The sequence below is a fragment of the Nilaparvata lugens genome, unplaced genomic scaffold (genome assembly GCF_014356525.2).
Source record: "Nilaparvata lugens isolate BPH unplaced genomic scaffold, ASM1435652v1 scaffold5879, whole genome shotgun sequence".
Lineage (NCBI taxonomy): Eukaryota > Metazoa > Arthropoda > Insecta > Hemiptera > Delphacidae > Nilaparvata > Nilaparvata lugens.
This window is the reverse complement of record NW_024091655.1, coordinates 1,454-18,036: the sequence shown is the minus strand read 5'-3', so window position 1 is coordinate 18,036 and position 16,583 is coordinate 1,454. Positions and strand designations below refer to the sequence as shown.

Here is a 16,583-nt window from a genome sequence, read left to right as displayed (position 1 = left end):
TACCTTTATATCAAATACATACAAATTTTACCTTTCAAATGAAAAATACTAAGAAATTGTCAAACAACACAAATTCATTGATACTTAGAAAGACCGGTTTCGGTCTTTATCAGAGTTTATAAGAGGTTGACAATGGTGTAGTCACCGTAACCGTCCTTTCTAAGTATCAATAAATATGCTTTTTTTACAATTTCTTAGTGTTTTTCATTCATTATGAATAATTTATTACCACAATATCAACTTCTCAACTACACAAAAAGAAAAACAAAATTAACCTTTATATATCTCTTTCCTGTATAGGGCTACTTGTAATATAGATATAAAGAAAATAGAAATCTCAGTACCCTTTTTTATCACTAGTGATAAAATATTTTAAAAAAGGGCACTGAGATTTTTATTTTCTTTATATTTAACCTTTATACCCTTACATACAATTTTTTTCTACAACTGCAGTCAGTATTGGACTCCAATACAATTAAGATTTTTTAAAAATAATTTATCCAATTAATTTGATAAATCAATTCAATAATTATATAATATGATTCAATTTAATTATTCTATCTATCATAATAATTTATTTTATAATGATAAATTATTAGAATAAGATAAAACAATAATTAGTATCATCTGCAAAAAAAATTGGTAGGAACGAGATTTGAACCTGGGTCCCACAGTGTGAGAAGCCACGGACTAACCAACTTGGTCACCAGGTGCTCGTAACAATAAATGCGAGAAAGTATAAACATGAATTGCTGTATCTTCAAAGACACATCCTTTCTGGATAGAGGTTGGTTTCCGTTTTTTTTAAATTACAAAAAAAACCAGAGGTCTTATCAAAAATCGTTACACATACGTTTCTGCGCCTTGTTTCAAAGAACTTGCATACCAAATTTCATCCAAATCGGACAATAACTGCGACTGTAACTGCGGTACAAACAAACAAACAGACAAAAGCCGTTCCAGTCAAAACTAAGACCTCAGCTTCGCTTCGGTCAATTAATTTATACAGTGAGGTTCACGTTAGGCTATAATGGCAGTTGAGAAAGGCAGGAGGACAGCGTTGACGATTCTCTCCCTCGCCACTGTCTTTAGCTGACACCGCTATATCTGATGTAATATCAACTGTTCACTCTTGTTTAAAATTATCCATTATATTTTATTCACCAAGAGAATATATTTTCCAATGATTGAATAATAAATTTCCTTGATTGAGATAAAATAATGACCCATATGAATAAAACCAGAGCAAATGCTTACGAGCAAGAGCATGGAGCATAAGGTTTTGCTCATGAGCAAAAGGTAGAAGCAAAAGCATTTGCTCATTTTTATATGAATAAGCTTTACCTTATGCTCCTGAACTCTGGAGCAAATGCTTACATATTTTAAAGATTTTTCATCAGCTGATTTGCTTTTGTAGCCTTAATTTGTTTTTATAGCTCACGGAAGCGCTAAATATGCAAGTAAGGTGCACCGCTTGTGTTTGCGTCGTCTGCTCTGTTTTCTATTTGGAATAGTTTTAGGTTAGTGAGTTTAGAATTTTGAAATAATAGCGTGAAAAATGTCATCTCTATAATAATCTTCAGCATATTCTTATAATATCAATAGCCTTCTTATAATCGTCTAAATCTCATCTTCTTAAATGCCTATTTCCTATTTTGTGATGGCTATCTTTATAACAGGTAGCTATCTTTTGTATTATTTTTTTATAGGGATAATGGTGATATTATCATGGTTGAATCTAATAAGAGTTTTATAGTTCTCAACTATTGGTTGTGATCGTATCTGGTATAGTTTCCTCTTCCTCATACGGATTAGTTTTGAGCCATTTCACTATGAGCAAAAGGTGATAAGCTGCTCTAGAATAGACTCACCTTTTTTGAAGCATTTGCTTCAAAAGTTGAGCAAATGCTCTAGTTTATTCATACAATTTGAGCAAAAGCTTTGAGGAAATGCTCAACTATTTTTTTGATGAGCATGAGCAAAAGGTTTTTGCTCACTTTTATTCATAGAAAATGAAGCAATGCTCCATATTTTAGAAGTATAAGCAAATGCTCAACTTTATTCATATGGCCCATGATCTTAGTTAATTATATTCCTAATTCTGAGAATCGATCTGGCAACGTTACGGAGCTATAAGAAAAGGTTAGTGCTATCTGCTTCGTTGGATGATAGACATGAATAGAAACAGATGTTAATCAAATTAACGTGGACCTCATTGGAGCGGAGGATGTTGAAGAGCATATTTCAACATACACGACATACTCTGGAAGAAATCACCCGCCGTGAAGAAGAAAAATGACAACAACTTAGCCATCAGACTGTCAGGAAGACAGACACAAGTAAGTACTTAACAAGATGGACTGCTAACTTGGATTTGTAGGCTGGTTTGTGGACAATACTCACTTGGGCTATTATTGGTTGATCTTGGAGCCCGAAAAGCATGTGATATTGGAGTCCTTGTGGTTTCATCCAGTAGTCGCAATGACCGTTCCAGCAGTTCATCATTCATCGTGACAAATTTACCTGAAAAACACAAATAAATCACTTTAAAGCTATATGTATTGCATTGTTTTGTATATTTTTCTTGTGTGTTTGAAAGGAAAATTGAATTTCTAAAAAAGGTTTGTAGTTGAAGGATGGTAATCTTGTGAACATTCAATATTCAAGTCTTTAATTTTCAACAACTGAAAAACCTCAACCTAATAATTGAAATTTTATTGGATGAAAAATTTACCTGAAACACACAAAAAATTTACCTGAAACACACAAAAAATTACTCTAAAGCTATATTTTGATTGCATTATTTTGTATATTTTTCTTGAGTGTTTGAAAGGGAAATTGAATTTCTAGAAAAGCCTTGCAATTGAAGTCTTGTAAACATTCAATATCAAAATGTTTAATTTTCAACCTAATAATTGAAATTTTATTTGAAGATAATTTATCACTACTAAGATTGATAGAGTGTTGAATGAATTTTCTTAGAAATGAGTATAAATTGTAATTTAAAGTGAAAGCAATGCTCCGTTCCATCAGTGAGTTTTTAATGTTGGACAACACGCTGGTGGATTTGTATTTTTGACTTTCTGTAGTTGTGACTTGCTATTTGGTTCTTTACTTTTCATTTTTTGACGTGTCCTTGTCATCTTGTGATTACATTATGGACCTAAAATACTAAATCCTAAAAACAATTAAGAAGCAGGAAATCCAAATGAAAGTCAGATACGATGATAACTTATGAGTAAATTGGAGAAAAATTAGATATAACAGTGTCTCTATGACCATAAGATTGTGCTTATAAATAAAATACAAGTTTCAACTGGTTTTGATTATTCTATAACCTAGGCTACACTGATACCGTAGTTTTGCTCATTATGGTAAATTAGTTTTGATCATTCTAAAACCAAAGGAAAAAGGAACTTAATACTAAAAATGGCATGGTAAAAAATTAATGCTATGAAAGTCTTGTAATTATAGTAATTTATACCAGTAATTAATGAAAATAAATAATGTAATTTATAACCTCAAAATAATTGGCGGGTGGTTGAAAACTTTGTTGGAGACTATGCTTCTCGCATAGCGACTTTTTGAGAAATAGCACTGTTAATATTAAGATGAGATCACTTTGAACTTTTATTTTTAAAAGGGTTTAGATAATTATTTAAAATTTAAATTTACAATGCGGTTGAAATTTTCAAGTTTTCAACAAGTCAGTTACAGAAGACAGAACAGAAACAGAAAGTACCCAACCCAGACCAGAAAAGACCATAGAGTGCTTCTCACTACTTGAGCACAGGAAAGAGAAGAGAGCTGTATCACCATAAAAAAACAAGAATTTATGAGAAAATTGAAACTAATTGAATAACCAATTTTTTTCAAAGAGCTTCAATTTTTTCTTTTTATATCTGTTGCGTACCGTCATGGTTTGCTGTCAAGAAGTGCTACCAAAAAATGAGGTCAAAATCAAGTTGCTCTTGAGTTTGAGTGAAATCGGACAGAAATGACAGAGCATTCATTTTGCATTAAAGCAGTAATACTTCCAAATCTATAATATTAAATTCTTTGTAAATTAGTTTGTTTAAAAAACAATGCAAGAATTTATTTTGTGACAAAAAGTGTAAAGAATTGAACATTGATTTACAGCAAGATGGACAACCTAGCAATGAGTCTCACTTCAGAACAGACTGATAAGATTCTCCAGTTTCAGGTTAAGATTCGTTCATCAATAAATCATTTTAATATAACTTAGCCTAGTTATTTATTTTGAAATTAATTGTATTTCTTTTATAATATTCCAATTTTAATACAATATTTGATTCATATTTATTTTCAGTATTGTTGATAGAACACCACGGTACTCTCAATAATGGAATTCCTGTTTCAAAATAGATTTTTCTACTATCTTTGTTGATCTCCTGTTTTCTTTGTATTAAGTATATAAGTATTCTTGTATCCAACATCAAAATTTCTACAAATATCTTCCAGTTTAACTTAACCTTGCAAATGCTGTTTTTAGCTTCTATCTACAATTCGCAATTGTCTAAATTAGAACTTTGTCAAAGACTTTCCACTGTCGCCTTTACAAAGATGAATTTTGGGTAGTTTCATATTAATAGTAATCCATTTTTTCAAATTACAAACGGATTCACTTAGATTTTACTTTATAAAAGCCATACACATTCTTATACCTATTCTATGATATTACCATATTGCAGTGATTGTTTTGCTAACTTAGCTACCCGAAGTTACCTTATCATAGATTTATATCGAGAGTATTTATTTGTAATTTTAAGAATAAATAAATATATGAAAAGATTTTTAAATATTCATAAAGTTTTTCTCACATATTCGTCTTATTCTTATTCTACCCAGGTTATGATGTTATCCTTTTCCAAATGAGGTTGGCATTTCCATCTCTTATAGGCTATGAAAATGAACTTGAAACAAACGTGTCTCATTAAATCTATATCATTGGTTCTTATAAATTCAGTGGCTTATAGGTATATTTTTTGTAACGTTAGGCAGAATTGGTTGGTATAACTTTTTTCCTGTTTTTCTTGTATCATATCAAATATGCCATAGTTTCTCCTGTTTTATGTATCATGTTAAATGAGTCGGTAACCATGTTTTTTCTCCATTCAAATTGGGTTGGCCATCCTGTCTTGTAGTCTTTTTAACCTGCCTTCCTCATCTTCCTTTTCCTCTTCCTCTTTTTCTTCCTCCTACTCCTCTTCGTCCTCCTCCTCTTCACCATTCTCCCACTTCTCCTCTACCTACTCCTTCTCATACTTTACTTCCTCCCTTAAATCTCTACCTTCTTTGAATATACCTTTCACCATTCAAATGGCCACGGCACTCCCGTCTTGGTATCTTCTCTACCCATCTTTCTCCTTCTCCTCTTCATCTTCCTCTTCTTTCTCCTTCTCCTCTTCTTATTCTTCATCTTCCCCTGCACTTCTTCCTTTTTCTTCACCACTTACTCCTCCTCTTTCTCTACCTCCGCTTTCTCCTTTTTGTTCTTTTTCGCAAACGGGCTTCAACGCAACGTCATCTCACTATATCAGTTGGGTGACTCGTTGGAGTAAATGATAATGCGCCGGTCTAATAATCAAGAGAACCCAAGTTCGAATCTAGACCGAGGCAGAACGTTTTTGATCACATGCATACGGCCACCCCGTCTTCCGGAGGAGACGATAAGCCGTCGGTCCCGATAAAACCTAAAAAGTAGTCGTCATCTCTCATCATCATTTTTTTTCACTTTTTGTGTAGTTGAGTAGTTCATATTGTGGTAATTATTCATATTGAATGAAAAAGACTAAGAAATTGTCAAAAAACCACTGATTTATTGATAATTAGAAAGACCGGTTTCGGTTATTAATCATGAGATTGACAATGGTGTAATAACCGAAACCGGTCTTTCTAATTATCAATAAATCAGTGGTTTTTGACAATTTCTTAGTCTTTTTCATTCAATATCTCATCATCATCCCTCTCACTCATTACCCACGCACAAGCCTAAGAGCTTATGTGGGCTTCACCCTCAGTATTGCTATTAAAAACAAATTCAATTCAAATTTATTTATTCCACATAATTATACATAAATCAAACAAAGCTCAACATGACAATACAGTCCAACCAAAGTGTAATAATAATAAACGGTAAGTGAAAAGGATTGATTTTATCATTCGGAATCAAACAACTTGTAGACACGTTATGCCGCGATATGCTGCAGCGTTATCTCACTCTAACTTGTGAGTCATGTTGCAGCGTTATCTCACTCCAACATGTTACGTGTCATGTTTCAGGACCTGACGGGGATCGACAACATGACGGTGTGTCGCGACGTGCTGCAACGGCACTCGTGGGACCTCGAGGTGGCCGTGCAAGACCAGCTGAACATTCGCGAGGGTCGGCCAACTGTGTTCGCCTCCACCGAGAGTCAACCGCCCACTGTCTTCACTGACACGGTCGCGCAACATGTGTTCATATCGCCGCCGTCCGCTTATCGGTGAGTGTGCTTGTAAGATTCACTTGGGGACGCGACAGTCGAGGACTGCGACACTTGAGGACTGATTTTCAGTCCTCGACGGTCGCAGTCTGCAACTGTCGGGGCTGTGCAAAAATTGAAGAGTCCTTAAATGTTGCCTGACGCAGGCGACATTCCAGGGCTCTTTATCAGGGGCCCTGTACTGTCGCAGTCCTCAACTGCGCTTTTGGAAGAGTCCTCAACTGTCGTCTGGCGCAGTCAACATTTTAGACCTCATCAGGAGTCCTCGACTGTCGCTATAATCAACTGTCGGGTCTGTGCAAAAATTAAAGAGTCCTCAACTGTCGCTTGGCGCAGGCGACATTTTACAACTCATCAGGAGTCCTGGACTTTTGCTGTCATCAACTGTCGGGGCTGAACAAAAATCAAAGAGTCCTCAACTGGCACAGGCGACATTCCATGACTATCAGGGGTCCTGGGCTGTCGCGCAGTCCTCAAGTGTCGCTTCTGTGCTTTTGAAAGAGTCCTCAACATACGCCTGGCGCAGACGTCTGTTGCAGTTCTCAACTGTCGAGGCTGTGCAAAAATTAAAGAGTCCTCAACTGGCGCCTGGTGCAGGCGACATTCCAAGACACTTTACCAGGAGACCTGGACTGTCGCAGTCCTCAACTGTCGGGGCTGAACAAAAACTAAAGAGTCCTCATCTGTCGTCATGCGCAGGTGACATTCCAGGACTCTATCAGGAGTCCTGGACTGTCGCAGTCCTCAACTGTCGGTTATCTCGTTTGACATCGACCCGATTCACTTCAGTAATTCAGTGATCTCCATCCATGACCATCACCACCACCTGGATGGATTGCGTCAAAATGTAAAACTTCAAACAAAAACTAAGATCATGTCTGTTGTCTTCTCCCAATCACATTATCTGTACTATAATAAAGGAACGAACTGGCTTATACACGTACGGGATGGGAAAATAGTGTTTGACGCTTCATCACGTCTGAACTACTGGACTCATTAACTTGAAATTTTGCATATGGATTCTCAATTTACCGAGGATGTTAATTGTAATTGTATTTGGTACATTATTGTGTACCGTGTGTCAGAATTTGACATTATGAAGTACAAAATCGATTTCAAATATTAAATTTTATTTTTTCAAGCAATTAAAGTATAAATTCAATTTCAACAATTTTTACTGTTGAAATTGAATCAAGACCTACATTGAGGGGCTTTGAAACACCCGAGTATGAGAGCGAACATCTGAAAACTGTTACACTAAGGGTAACCGTCCACTGGAACCGTATTCAACCGATCCGTTCGGCCGTTGGATCGGATGAATCTGCTGGCCGTTAATTCGGCCGTCCATTGCAAACCGTTTACGTCAGTCTAGTTCAGTAGTTGGCTGAACTATTGAATATTGAATTAACTACTATCATAGTCACCAACATTTTTCATAAACAATGATTATATTGAGATTTTGAAAATAATTGAATAAACAAATATCCACTAAATTTTTAAAATTTATGAATTCAGGGCTACTTTCTTGTATTTATAAAATAAAATTATAGTAGCCTTTAAAATTAATAAACTAATAAAACAAGAATACAAATCGTAACATTTATTGGAAATTTATTTTTATAACCTGCCGATGGTGTGATCGCTGAAACTAGTAGTTACGTTACAATTTGTATTCTTGTTTTATTATTTTATCAATTTTAAAGGGTACTATAATATTCTATTCTATAAATCCACTAAATTACTTATTCATTACAATAATCTTACCTTCCGATCCTATTTGTTCAGCAATATTTGTCTACAGATTCCTTTGAACATCACGACGATGATATCTTTTGTGTCGCATATCCCACAATGGATCATGCTCTTGAACCCAACTTATCAGCTTTTCATTGTCCATAGTTAAAACTTTATGAAACAGAACAAGTTCAAAAGCTAAAAACAGACAAGACTGTGAACCAATTTTGAGCTTAGGATGATGTTGTCTCAGCTCGAATTCGGCCGGATAGAGCCGGAAAATCCCATTCATCTCGGATCGAAGACTTGATCGGCCGGAGACGGCCGTGCACGGACGTATGAATTTGTTGCAATGGACGAGTATCTATAGCTTTCTTTGTTGGGGGATCGTGTTGCTCTTGAATCAAACTTATCAACTTTTCATTGTCCATAGTTAAAACTTTATGAAACAGAACAAGTTCAAAAAACAAAAACAGACAAGACTGTGAAACAATTTTGAGGTTAGGATGATGTTGTCTCAGCTTGACTTCGGCCGGATAGAGCCGGAAAATCCAATTCAATTCGGATTGATAACTTCACCGTACACTGACGTATGAACCTGTTGCAATGGACGAGCATCTATAGCTTTCTTTGTTGGGGGATCGTGTTGCTCTTGAATGAAACTTATCAACTTTTCATTGTCTATAGTTAAAACTTTATGAAACAGAACAAGTTGAAAAAACAAAAACAGACAAGATTGTGAAACGATTTTGAGGTTAGGATAATGTTGTCTCAGCTCGACTTCGACCGGATAGAGCCGGAAAATCCCATTCAATTCGGATTGATAACTTGACCGTACACTAACGTATGAACCTGTTGCAATGGACGAGCATCTATAGCTTTCTTTGTTGGGGATCGTTTGGATGAGTTCGGCAGTTTTCGGCCGATGCTCGGATGAAATCGGTTCCAGTGGACGGCCCACATGAAGAGCGTTTTCTCGAATGTAGTGAGAAAGTCTCTCTTCGTTAGTCGTGTTGTTCTGTGGTATGTCGGTCCCATGTCCCACATGAGATTGTGGCTATTCTGCAACCACCCTAAGGTGGGCCGTCCACTGGAAGTGATTTCGTCCGAACTAGCATCGGCCGAAAACTACCGAACTCGTCCAAACAATCACCCAACAAAGAAAGCTATAGATGCTCGTCCATTGCAACAGGTTCATACGTCAGTGTACGGTCAAGTTATCAATCCGAATTGAATGGGATTTTCCAGCTCTATCCGGTCGAAGTCGAGCTGAGACAAACATCATCCTAACCTCAAAATTGTTTCACAGTCTTGTCTGTTTTTGTTCTTTGAACTTGTTCTGTTTCATAAAGTTCTAACTATGGAAAATGAAAAGTTGATAAGTTTGGTTCAAGAGCAACACGATCCCCCAACAAGGAAAGCTATAGATACTCGTCCATTGCAACAGGTTCAAAGGTCAGTGCACGCATGGTTCAAAGAGCATGCATGTTCCATTGTGAGATATGTGAGACAAAAGGTATAATCAACGTGATTTTCAAAGGAATCTGTAGACAAAGATTACTGAACGCATAGGATCTGAAGGTAAGATTATTGTAATGAATAACTAAATTAGTGGATATCTGTTTATTCAATTTTCAAAATCTAAATATAATATTTTTTTATGAAAAATGTTGGTGGCTATGATAGTAGTTAATTCAAATAGTTAAGTCAATTCAAATAAATCAAAATCAAATAGTTTCAATATTCAATAGTTCAGCCAACTACTGACCTAGACTGACGTAAACGGTTCCAATGGACGACCATATTCGGCCGATCGAACTCATCCGATTGGTGCAATGGACGAGCATCTATAGCTTTCTTTGTTGGGGATCGTTCGGACGAGTTCGGTATTTTTCGGCCGATGCTAGTTCGGACGAAATCGGTTCCAGTGGACGGCCCGCCTGAAGAGCGTTTTCTCGAATGTAGTGTGAAAGTCTGTCTGCGTTAGTCGTGTTGTTCTGTGGTATGTCGGTCCCTGTCCCACATGCGATTGTGGCTAGTCTGCAACCGCCCTAAGGCCTCGCCCTCATGATGCATGCGATAAATAATTAAAACTATACAACTGTATAGCTCTTTTACAAAATGTATTTTCCTCCACCTACTGGCTAAAGTACTTACTTTACTCCCTGAAACATAATACTAAAGTGTCACTTTTTCGCTCTCGGTAGTAAAAAACAGAAAAACTCCCTAGGGAGTAAAAGTGACTCCCTTAAATAACATGGGAAGCATCTCTATTTTAAAAACTTACATTATATAGGTTAGAAGGTCTAAGCTCAGATGAGAAAGCATAAAGAGGTTGTCTGTCATTGAGTCAACTGAATTCAATACCACAATCAGAAATTTGATCAACTCATGAATATATGTTTGTATGATATTATATTCTTAATATTAGTAGACGATAAAAATTTATACATTTTTAAAATATCTTATTCTATTCAAAATACCAGCCAACAAATATTTTTGATCTGCAATTCAAATCTGAACCGCGTGATCTGGAGTCAGCCATTTTTGGTAAACACCCAGCTGATATAATTGTTACAACTTTAGCCGATAGATAGGCAATCGGCAGTGCCAATCAGACGGCCGGTTTTAAAGTTTTAGATTTTAGGTTATGTTGTTAGGAAACATTGTCACCAATACGTAAGTTTTAAATGATTTTATTTGCAGTTTCTATAAAAAATGTAGATGGAGGGAAAATGTTGTGTACATCACAAGCGAAAAATACTTTTTCTCCCTCAGGAAAATTGCTGCCCTCGGCTTCGCCTCGGGCTTCAAACTTTTCCCTCAGGGAGAAAAAGTCGTACTTTTCACTGTAGATATACAAATAACTATTGATGTTGATGATGGAATGATGGAATAAATTGATGTTGATGTATGTATGTATTTCAGATGGGGAGGTGGTACCTTCGGCTACGTTGTATCTCTAGTCTTCCGGCTCTGCTTTGACACAATCAACTCTCTGCTGCGGCTTACCTTAAACATATTCTGGAGAAGGCGACCTCAGCGACGTAAGTCTACCTCATTGGACTTTGAGGGCCGAGACACACGAGGCGTTTTTCAGACGAGTCGGCATGACAGGACAGGAAGCTCTCCTATTGGTTGATTGGGTTGGCGTATTGATAATCAACCAATCGGAGAGCTTCCTGTTCTGTCGTGCTCTCCGATCGGTTGATTGGGTTGGCGTATTGAGAAACAACCAATCGGAGAGCTTCCTGTTCTGTCGTGCTCTTCGATCGGTTGATTGGGTTGGCGTATTGAGAAACAACCAATCGGAGAGCTTGCCTTGCCGACTCGTTTGAAGAATGCCTCGTGTGTTTCGACCCTAAGTTTGTATTCTACTGTCTATAGTGAGATGTGAGATTCACTTTATAGAGTCAGTAGAGATTATAGGAGTGAGCAATGCTGCCATTTCTACGTTTCCACTGCCTTTTATAGTTCGTAGCAGCTGTGATACAAGAAACCCCTTTTTATTTTATGAAATCACAACTATAGTGAGGTCCACGTTATAATGGCAGTGGAGAACCTCTGTCTTCTCAATGACTTCTATAGACGGTAGCTGATACAGGTTTAATGATGTAATATTGACTGTTCACTCTCATTTTAAATAATCAATTATATTTTATTAGGCAAGACATTATATTTTTCAATAATTTCAAAATGAATATTCATAATTAAGATGAAATATTTTGTTGATTAATTATTAATTCTACATTGTTAAAAGATGATCTGACAACAGAGCAAAGCGAAAAAGTGATGGCGCTATCAGCTTTGTTGAATGATAGACAAGGATAGCAATACCATTGCTAATCAAACTCTGCCATTATAATGTGGACCTCGCTAAAGAAATGGTTAGAGCTGTCTGCTTTGTCTAATGACATTCAAGGATATCAATCAAACCAATGACAGTCAGATCACAGTATACATACAGTACGGAAACTTGGCTAGTACCCTGACGCTAAAATCCGCCATCTTGTTAGGAAGCGCCGCATTGTAATAGTATTGATGGTAGGTTCGGATCACTTTAATGATCCGGATCAATTGATCTCGTTCACTGCTACGAGCCAATCAGAAGACCAGTATTGGAACTTCCCAAGGTCACGTGCCGTGTTTAGTATTGGAGTCATGTAAAAAGCATTGGTTAGATAGGCGATTTATTACAAGTTTCCATTCTGTACTTATTCTGTGGTCAGATGCTGACTTTATATTGTGAATCTCAATATAGTCATAAGTAAGAACGTTCTAAGCTTGTACAATAAATAGAATATTTTATCAAGTTTGTAAATGCTTTGTATTGTGTGATTGTTTCATAGGGTGACCGCATTGATGAGAGATAGCATAAGAAGATATCCCATGGTATAGGGCGTTTATGTTCCAAATTTCAAGCCGATGTTTTGTTAACTCAAGCCGACTACTGTCTATTATTACTGTTCTGACACAGGCACAGTCCTGACATACTACTAGCGTCACATAGCTTCACAAAAAATGACTACTTGGATTATCGGCTTGAGTTAACATTTAAATTTACGACATAAAAGCCCTATATCATGGGATATCTTCATACGCTATCTTTACTCTGTGGTATTACCATAAATGATACTGTATCACCACACATGATACAGTATCAGCACAATATGATACAGTATCTCAATTTGATAACAGTGAAATTTGAAACATAAAAGCCTTATATCCGTGGGATATCTTCTTTTGCTATCTTTCCTCTATGGTTTAGTGAGGTAGCAACGTGTGCAGAGATAGTAAATAGTGCAGTAGCATATATTTGAGAGACAAAGTGTCACATAGCTTCACCAAAAACAACTTCTAGAACTATCGGATTGAATTAACAGTGAAATTTGGAACATAAACGCCCTATACCATGGAATATCCTCTACGCTATTCATCTTCTCAATATCTAAATTTCAATATTAGATAGAAAAAAATCAGATTAACAGTAATTTGAGTCAATATTTGTATTTATTTCAGTTAAACTCATACTTTCTCTTTGAATCGGATAATAAAATTGAAAAAAAAAACTATTAAATAAAAGCTACCTTTAGCGAACCTTAAAGAGGCTGCTTGACGATATAATAATATTAATAATACTGTAGTAAAAAGTTTATATCAAATCATTTTTATTGCAAGAAAAAAGAAACAAATTGAACAAAAACTTGCAAAAGTTTTACATACATAAATATACTATTCTTCTTCTATGGTGACCGACTTTCTTAGCAATGTGATAGGATGAATTCAATACAATTGAATTGGTTGTTTCAGAGGGTGTCCGACCTTCTTAGCGATATGAATTCAATACAATTCAATTGGTTGTTTCAGAGGTGACCGACCTTCTTAGCGATATGAATTCAATACAATTCAATCGGTTGTTTCAGAGGTAACCAACCCAGTGATAGAATGAATTCAATACAATTGAATTGGTTGTTTCAGAGGTGACCAACCTTCTTAGCGATATGAATTCAATACAATTGAATTGATTGTTTCAGAGGGTGACCGACCTTCTTAGCGATATGAATTCAATACAATTCAATTGGTTGTTTCAGAGGTGACCGACCTTCTTAGCGATATGAATTCAATGCAATTCAATTGGTTGTTTCAGAGGTGACCAACCTTCTTAGCGATATGAATTCAATACAATTGAATTGGTTGTTTTAGAGGTGGCCAACCTTCTTAGCGATATGAATTCAATACAATTGAATTGGTTGTTTCAGAGGTGAATGGCCTTCTTAGCGATAGGAATTCAATGCAATTCAATTGATTGTTTCAGAGGTGACCGACCTTCCTATAGTGAGGTTCATGTTATAATGGCAGTATCCGATTAGCATTGGTGCTGCTATCCTGTCTATCATTCAACAAAGCGGATAGCGCTATCTCTTTCTCGCTTTGCTCTGTTGCTAAATCATCTTTTAACAATGTAGATTAATAATTAATTAACAAAATATTTCATCTTAGTTATGAAAACTGATTATGAAATGATGAAAAACATAATTTCTTGCTTAATAAAATATAATCGATTATTTTAAACGACAATGAACTGTTAATATTACATCAATAAACCTGTATCAGCTACCGTCTATAGAAGACATCGACAAGACAAAGGATGGGCAACGTTTTTCTCCTATCTTTCTCCACTGCCATTATAACGTGGACCTCACTATAGCGATATGAGTTCAATACAATTCCATTGGTTGTTTCAGAGGTAACCGACCTTCTTAGCTATATGAATTCAATATAATTGAATTGGTTGTTTCAGAGGTGACCGACCTTCTTAGCGATATGAATTCAATACAATTGAATCGGTTGTTTCAGAGGTGAATGACCTTCTTAGCGATATGAATTCAATGCAATTCAATTGGTTGTTTCAGAGGTGACCGACCCGGTGGGTGATGTGATGTCGTTCATCAAGTACTTTGAGGAGCGGTGGGGCCGTGAGGGACATCCCACATTCTACCAGGGCAGCTACAGCCAGGCGCTGAGTGACGCCAAACAGGAGTTGCGCTTCCTCCTTGTATATCTGCACAAAGACAATGATGAAGAGTGCAACAATTTCTGTCGGTAAGTTTCCACTATTTATTTATTTACTATCTCATTTTACTAGGAATTTCAGTCTACTAAGCGATGAGTAAGGCTTTTACTCCCTGAGGGGAAACGTTTGTTGCTCGCTGCGAAGCTAAGGGCGAAGCAAATGGCAAAAATCTAACTTCTTCTTCATCATCTCTGCCCCGTTGTGTCGGGGTAGCCTCAGACCACCGCCTCCAGTTGTCCCGATCCTCAGCCAGCCTGCGCATTCACCCTACAGTCTTTCCTCGCTCCTCTCCCAATCTTCTTAAGTGCCTGGGACGTCCTCTCTTCCTCCTACTACCCACAATCATATTTGCATATTGGGCCATATGAATAAAAACAGAGCATATGCTCATTAGCATGGAGAATCGTTCGGACGAGTTCGGTAGTTTTCGGCCGATGCTAGCTCGGACGTAATCGGTTCCAGTGGATGGCCCACCTAAGTCTTCACTTGTCCTGATTTCATTTGAATGTTTGATTTGATTAATTTCATTCAATTTGATTTGTATTGTTTAGGAACACCCTGTCTTCACCCGGCCTAGCCGAGTACATCAACCGTAGCATGCTGTTCTGGGCGTGCTCTGTGTCGTCGGGCGAGGGGCAACGTGTGTCTCAGGCCTTCCAGGAGAACACCTATCCCTTTCTCGGCGTCATTTGTCTCAGGGAACATCGCATGACCATTGTCGGCAGGTACGCATCACAGTTACATCTTTTTCCTACAGTTACCTTGAAAAGTGGCCATTGCTGCACTGATTACAGAACGCAAAGAATCACTTTTCCGCTCTAGTGCGGGAATAGTTATTTGTGCAACTAGTGCGCAAAGTGACAGTTTGCTGCATCGAAAGAAACGTTTACGCCCGAGCCGTAGGCGAGGGCGGATGGTTTTCTTGAGTGCAGCAAACGAACTTGCGCACGTATTTCACATTAAATTTTTCCTACAGTTACCATTGAATATGAAAAGTGGGTAATTATGGGTAAAATTGCCTGAATAATGTATGTGTGTTTGAATGGCGAGCGGCTGTGTGGTGTGTGCTGTGGTGGCACTGTGCTGTCGTTGTCCTTGGTTATAATATAATTATAGTAATAATTAGCGCGTTGTGCTTCGTTGCACCTCTGCTCACTATAGCAGCCCACTCACTGTTACCAACTTCATTTTGATTTCTCTGCACTGATGCTCCATATAACCTACTAACTATTTTGCGTTGTCATGCTGCAAATCTGGAGTACGCAAAGTACTCACTTTGCGCACTAGTGCGGAAAAGTGATTCTTTGCAGCCTGCAATCAGTGCACAAATAGTCACTTTTCAGGGTATCTGTAGGAAAAAATTTTTCCTGCACTCCAGATTTGCAACATGGCAACGCAAAATAGTTAGTAGGTTATATGGAGCACCAGTACAGCAAAATCAAAATTAAGTTGGTAACAGTGACTGTGGTGCACGTTATAAGAATCTTGAGGTGGTGGACAGCAGCAGTTGACATCACACAGCCGCCCCCCCCCCCCCGCCATTCAAACACTACTACTACATTCTATTTTATTTATTAATAATAAAATTACACAGATATACATTTGATGCATTTCAGGTAATTTTACCCATAATTACCCACTTTTCATATTCAATGGTAACTGTAGGAAAAACTTAATGTAAATACGTGCGCAAAGTTCCTCTGCTGCACTCAAGAAACCATTCGCCCCTCGCCTACGGCTCGGGCGTAAACGTTTCTTTCGGTGCAGCA

At 37.1% G+C, this 16,583-nt stretch overlaps 1 protein-coding gene across 1 annotated transcript; it reads left to right on the top strand.

Moving 5' to 3' along the window:
• Positions 1-3,987: 3,987 nt before the first annotated feature.
• On the top strand, positions 3,988-15,539 carry LOC120356127 (FAS-associated factor 2-like; the record flags this gene model as incomplete). Its single annotated transcript, XM_039444970.1, is given in 5 exon segments — positions 3,988-4,204; positions 6,304-6,506; positions 11,169-11,287; positions 14,654-14,843; positions 15,366-15,539. Coding segments are annotated over 5 exon segments (746 nt in total), but the record flags the coding sequence as incomplete, so codon positions are not given.
• Positions 15,540-16,583: the final 1,044 nt, after the last annotated feature.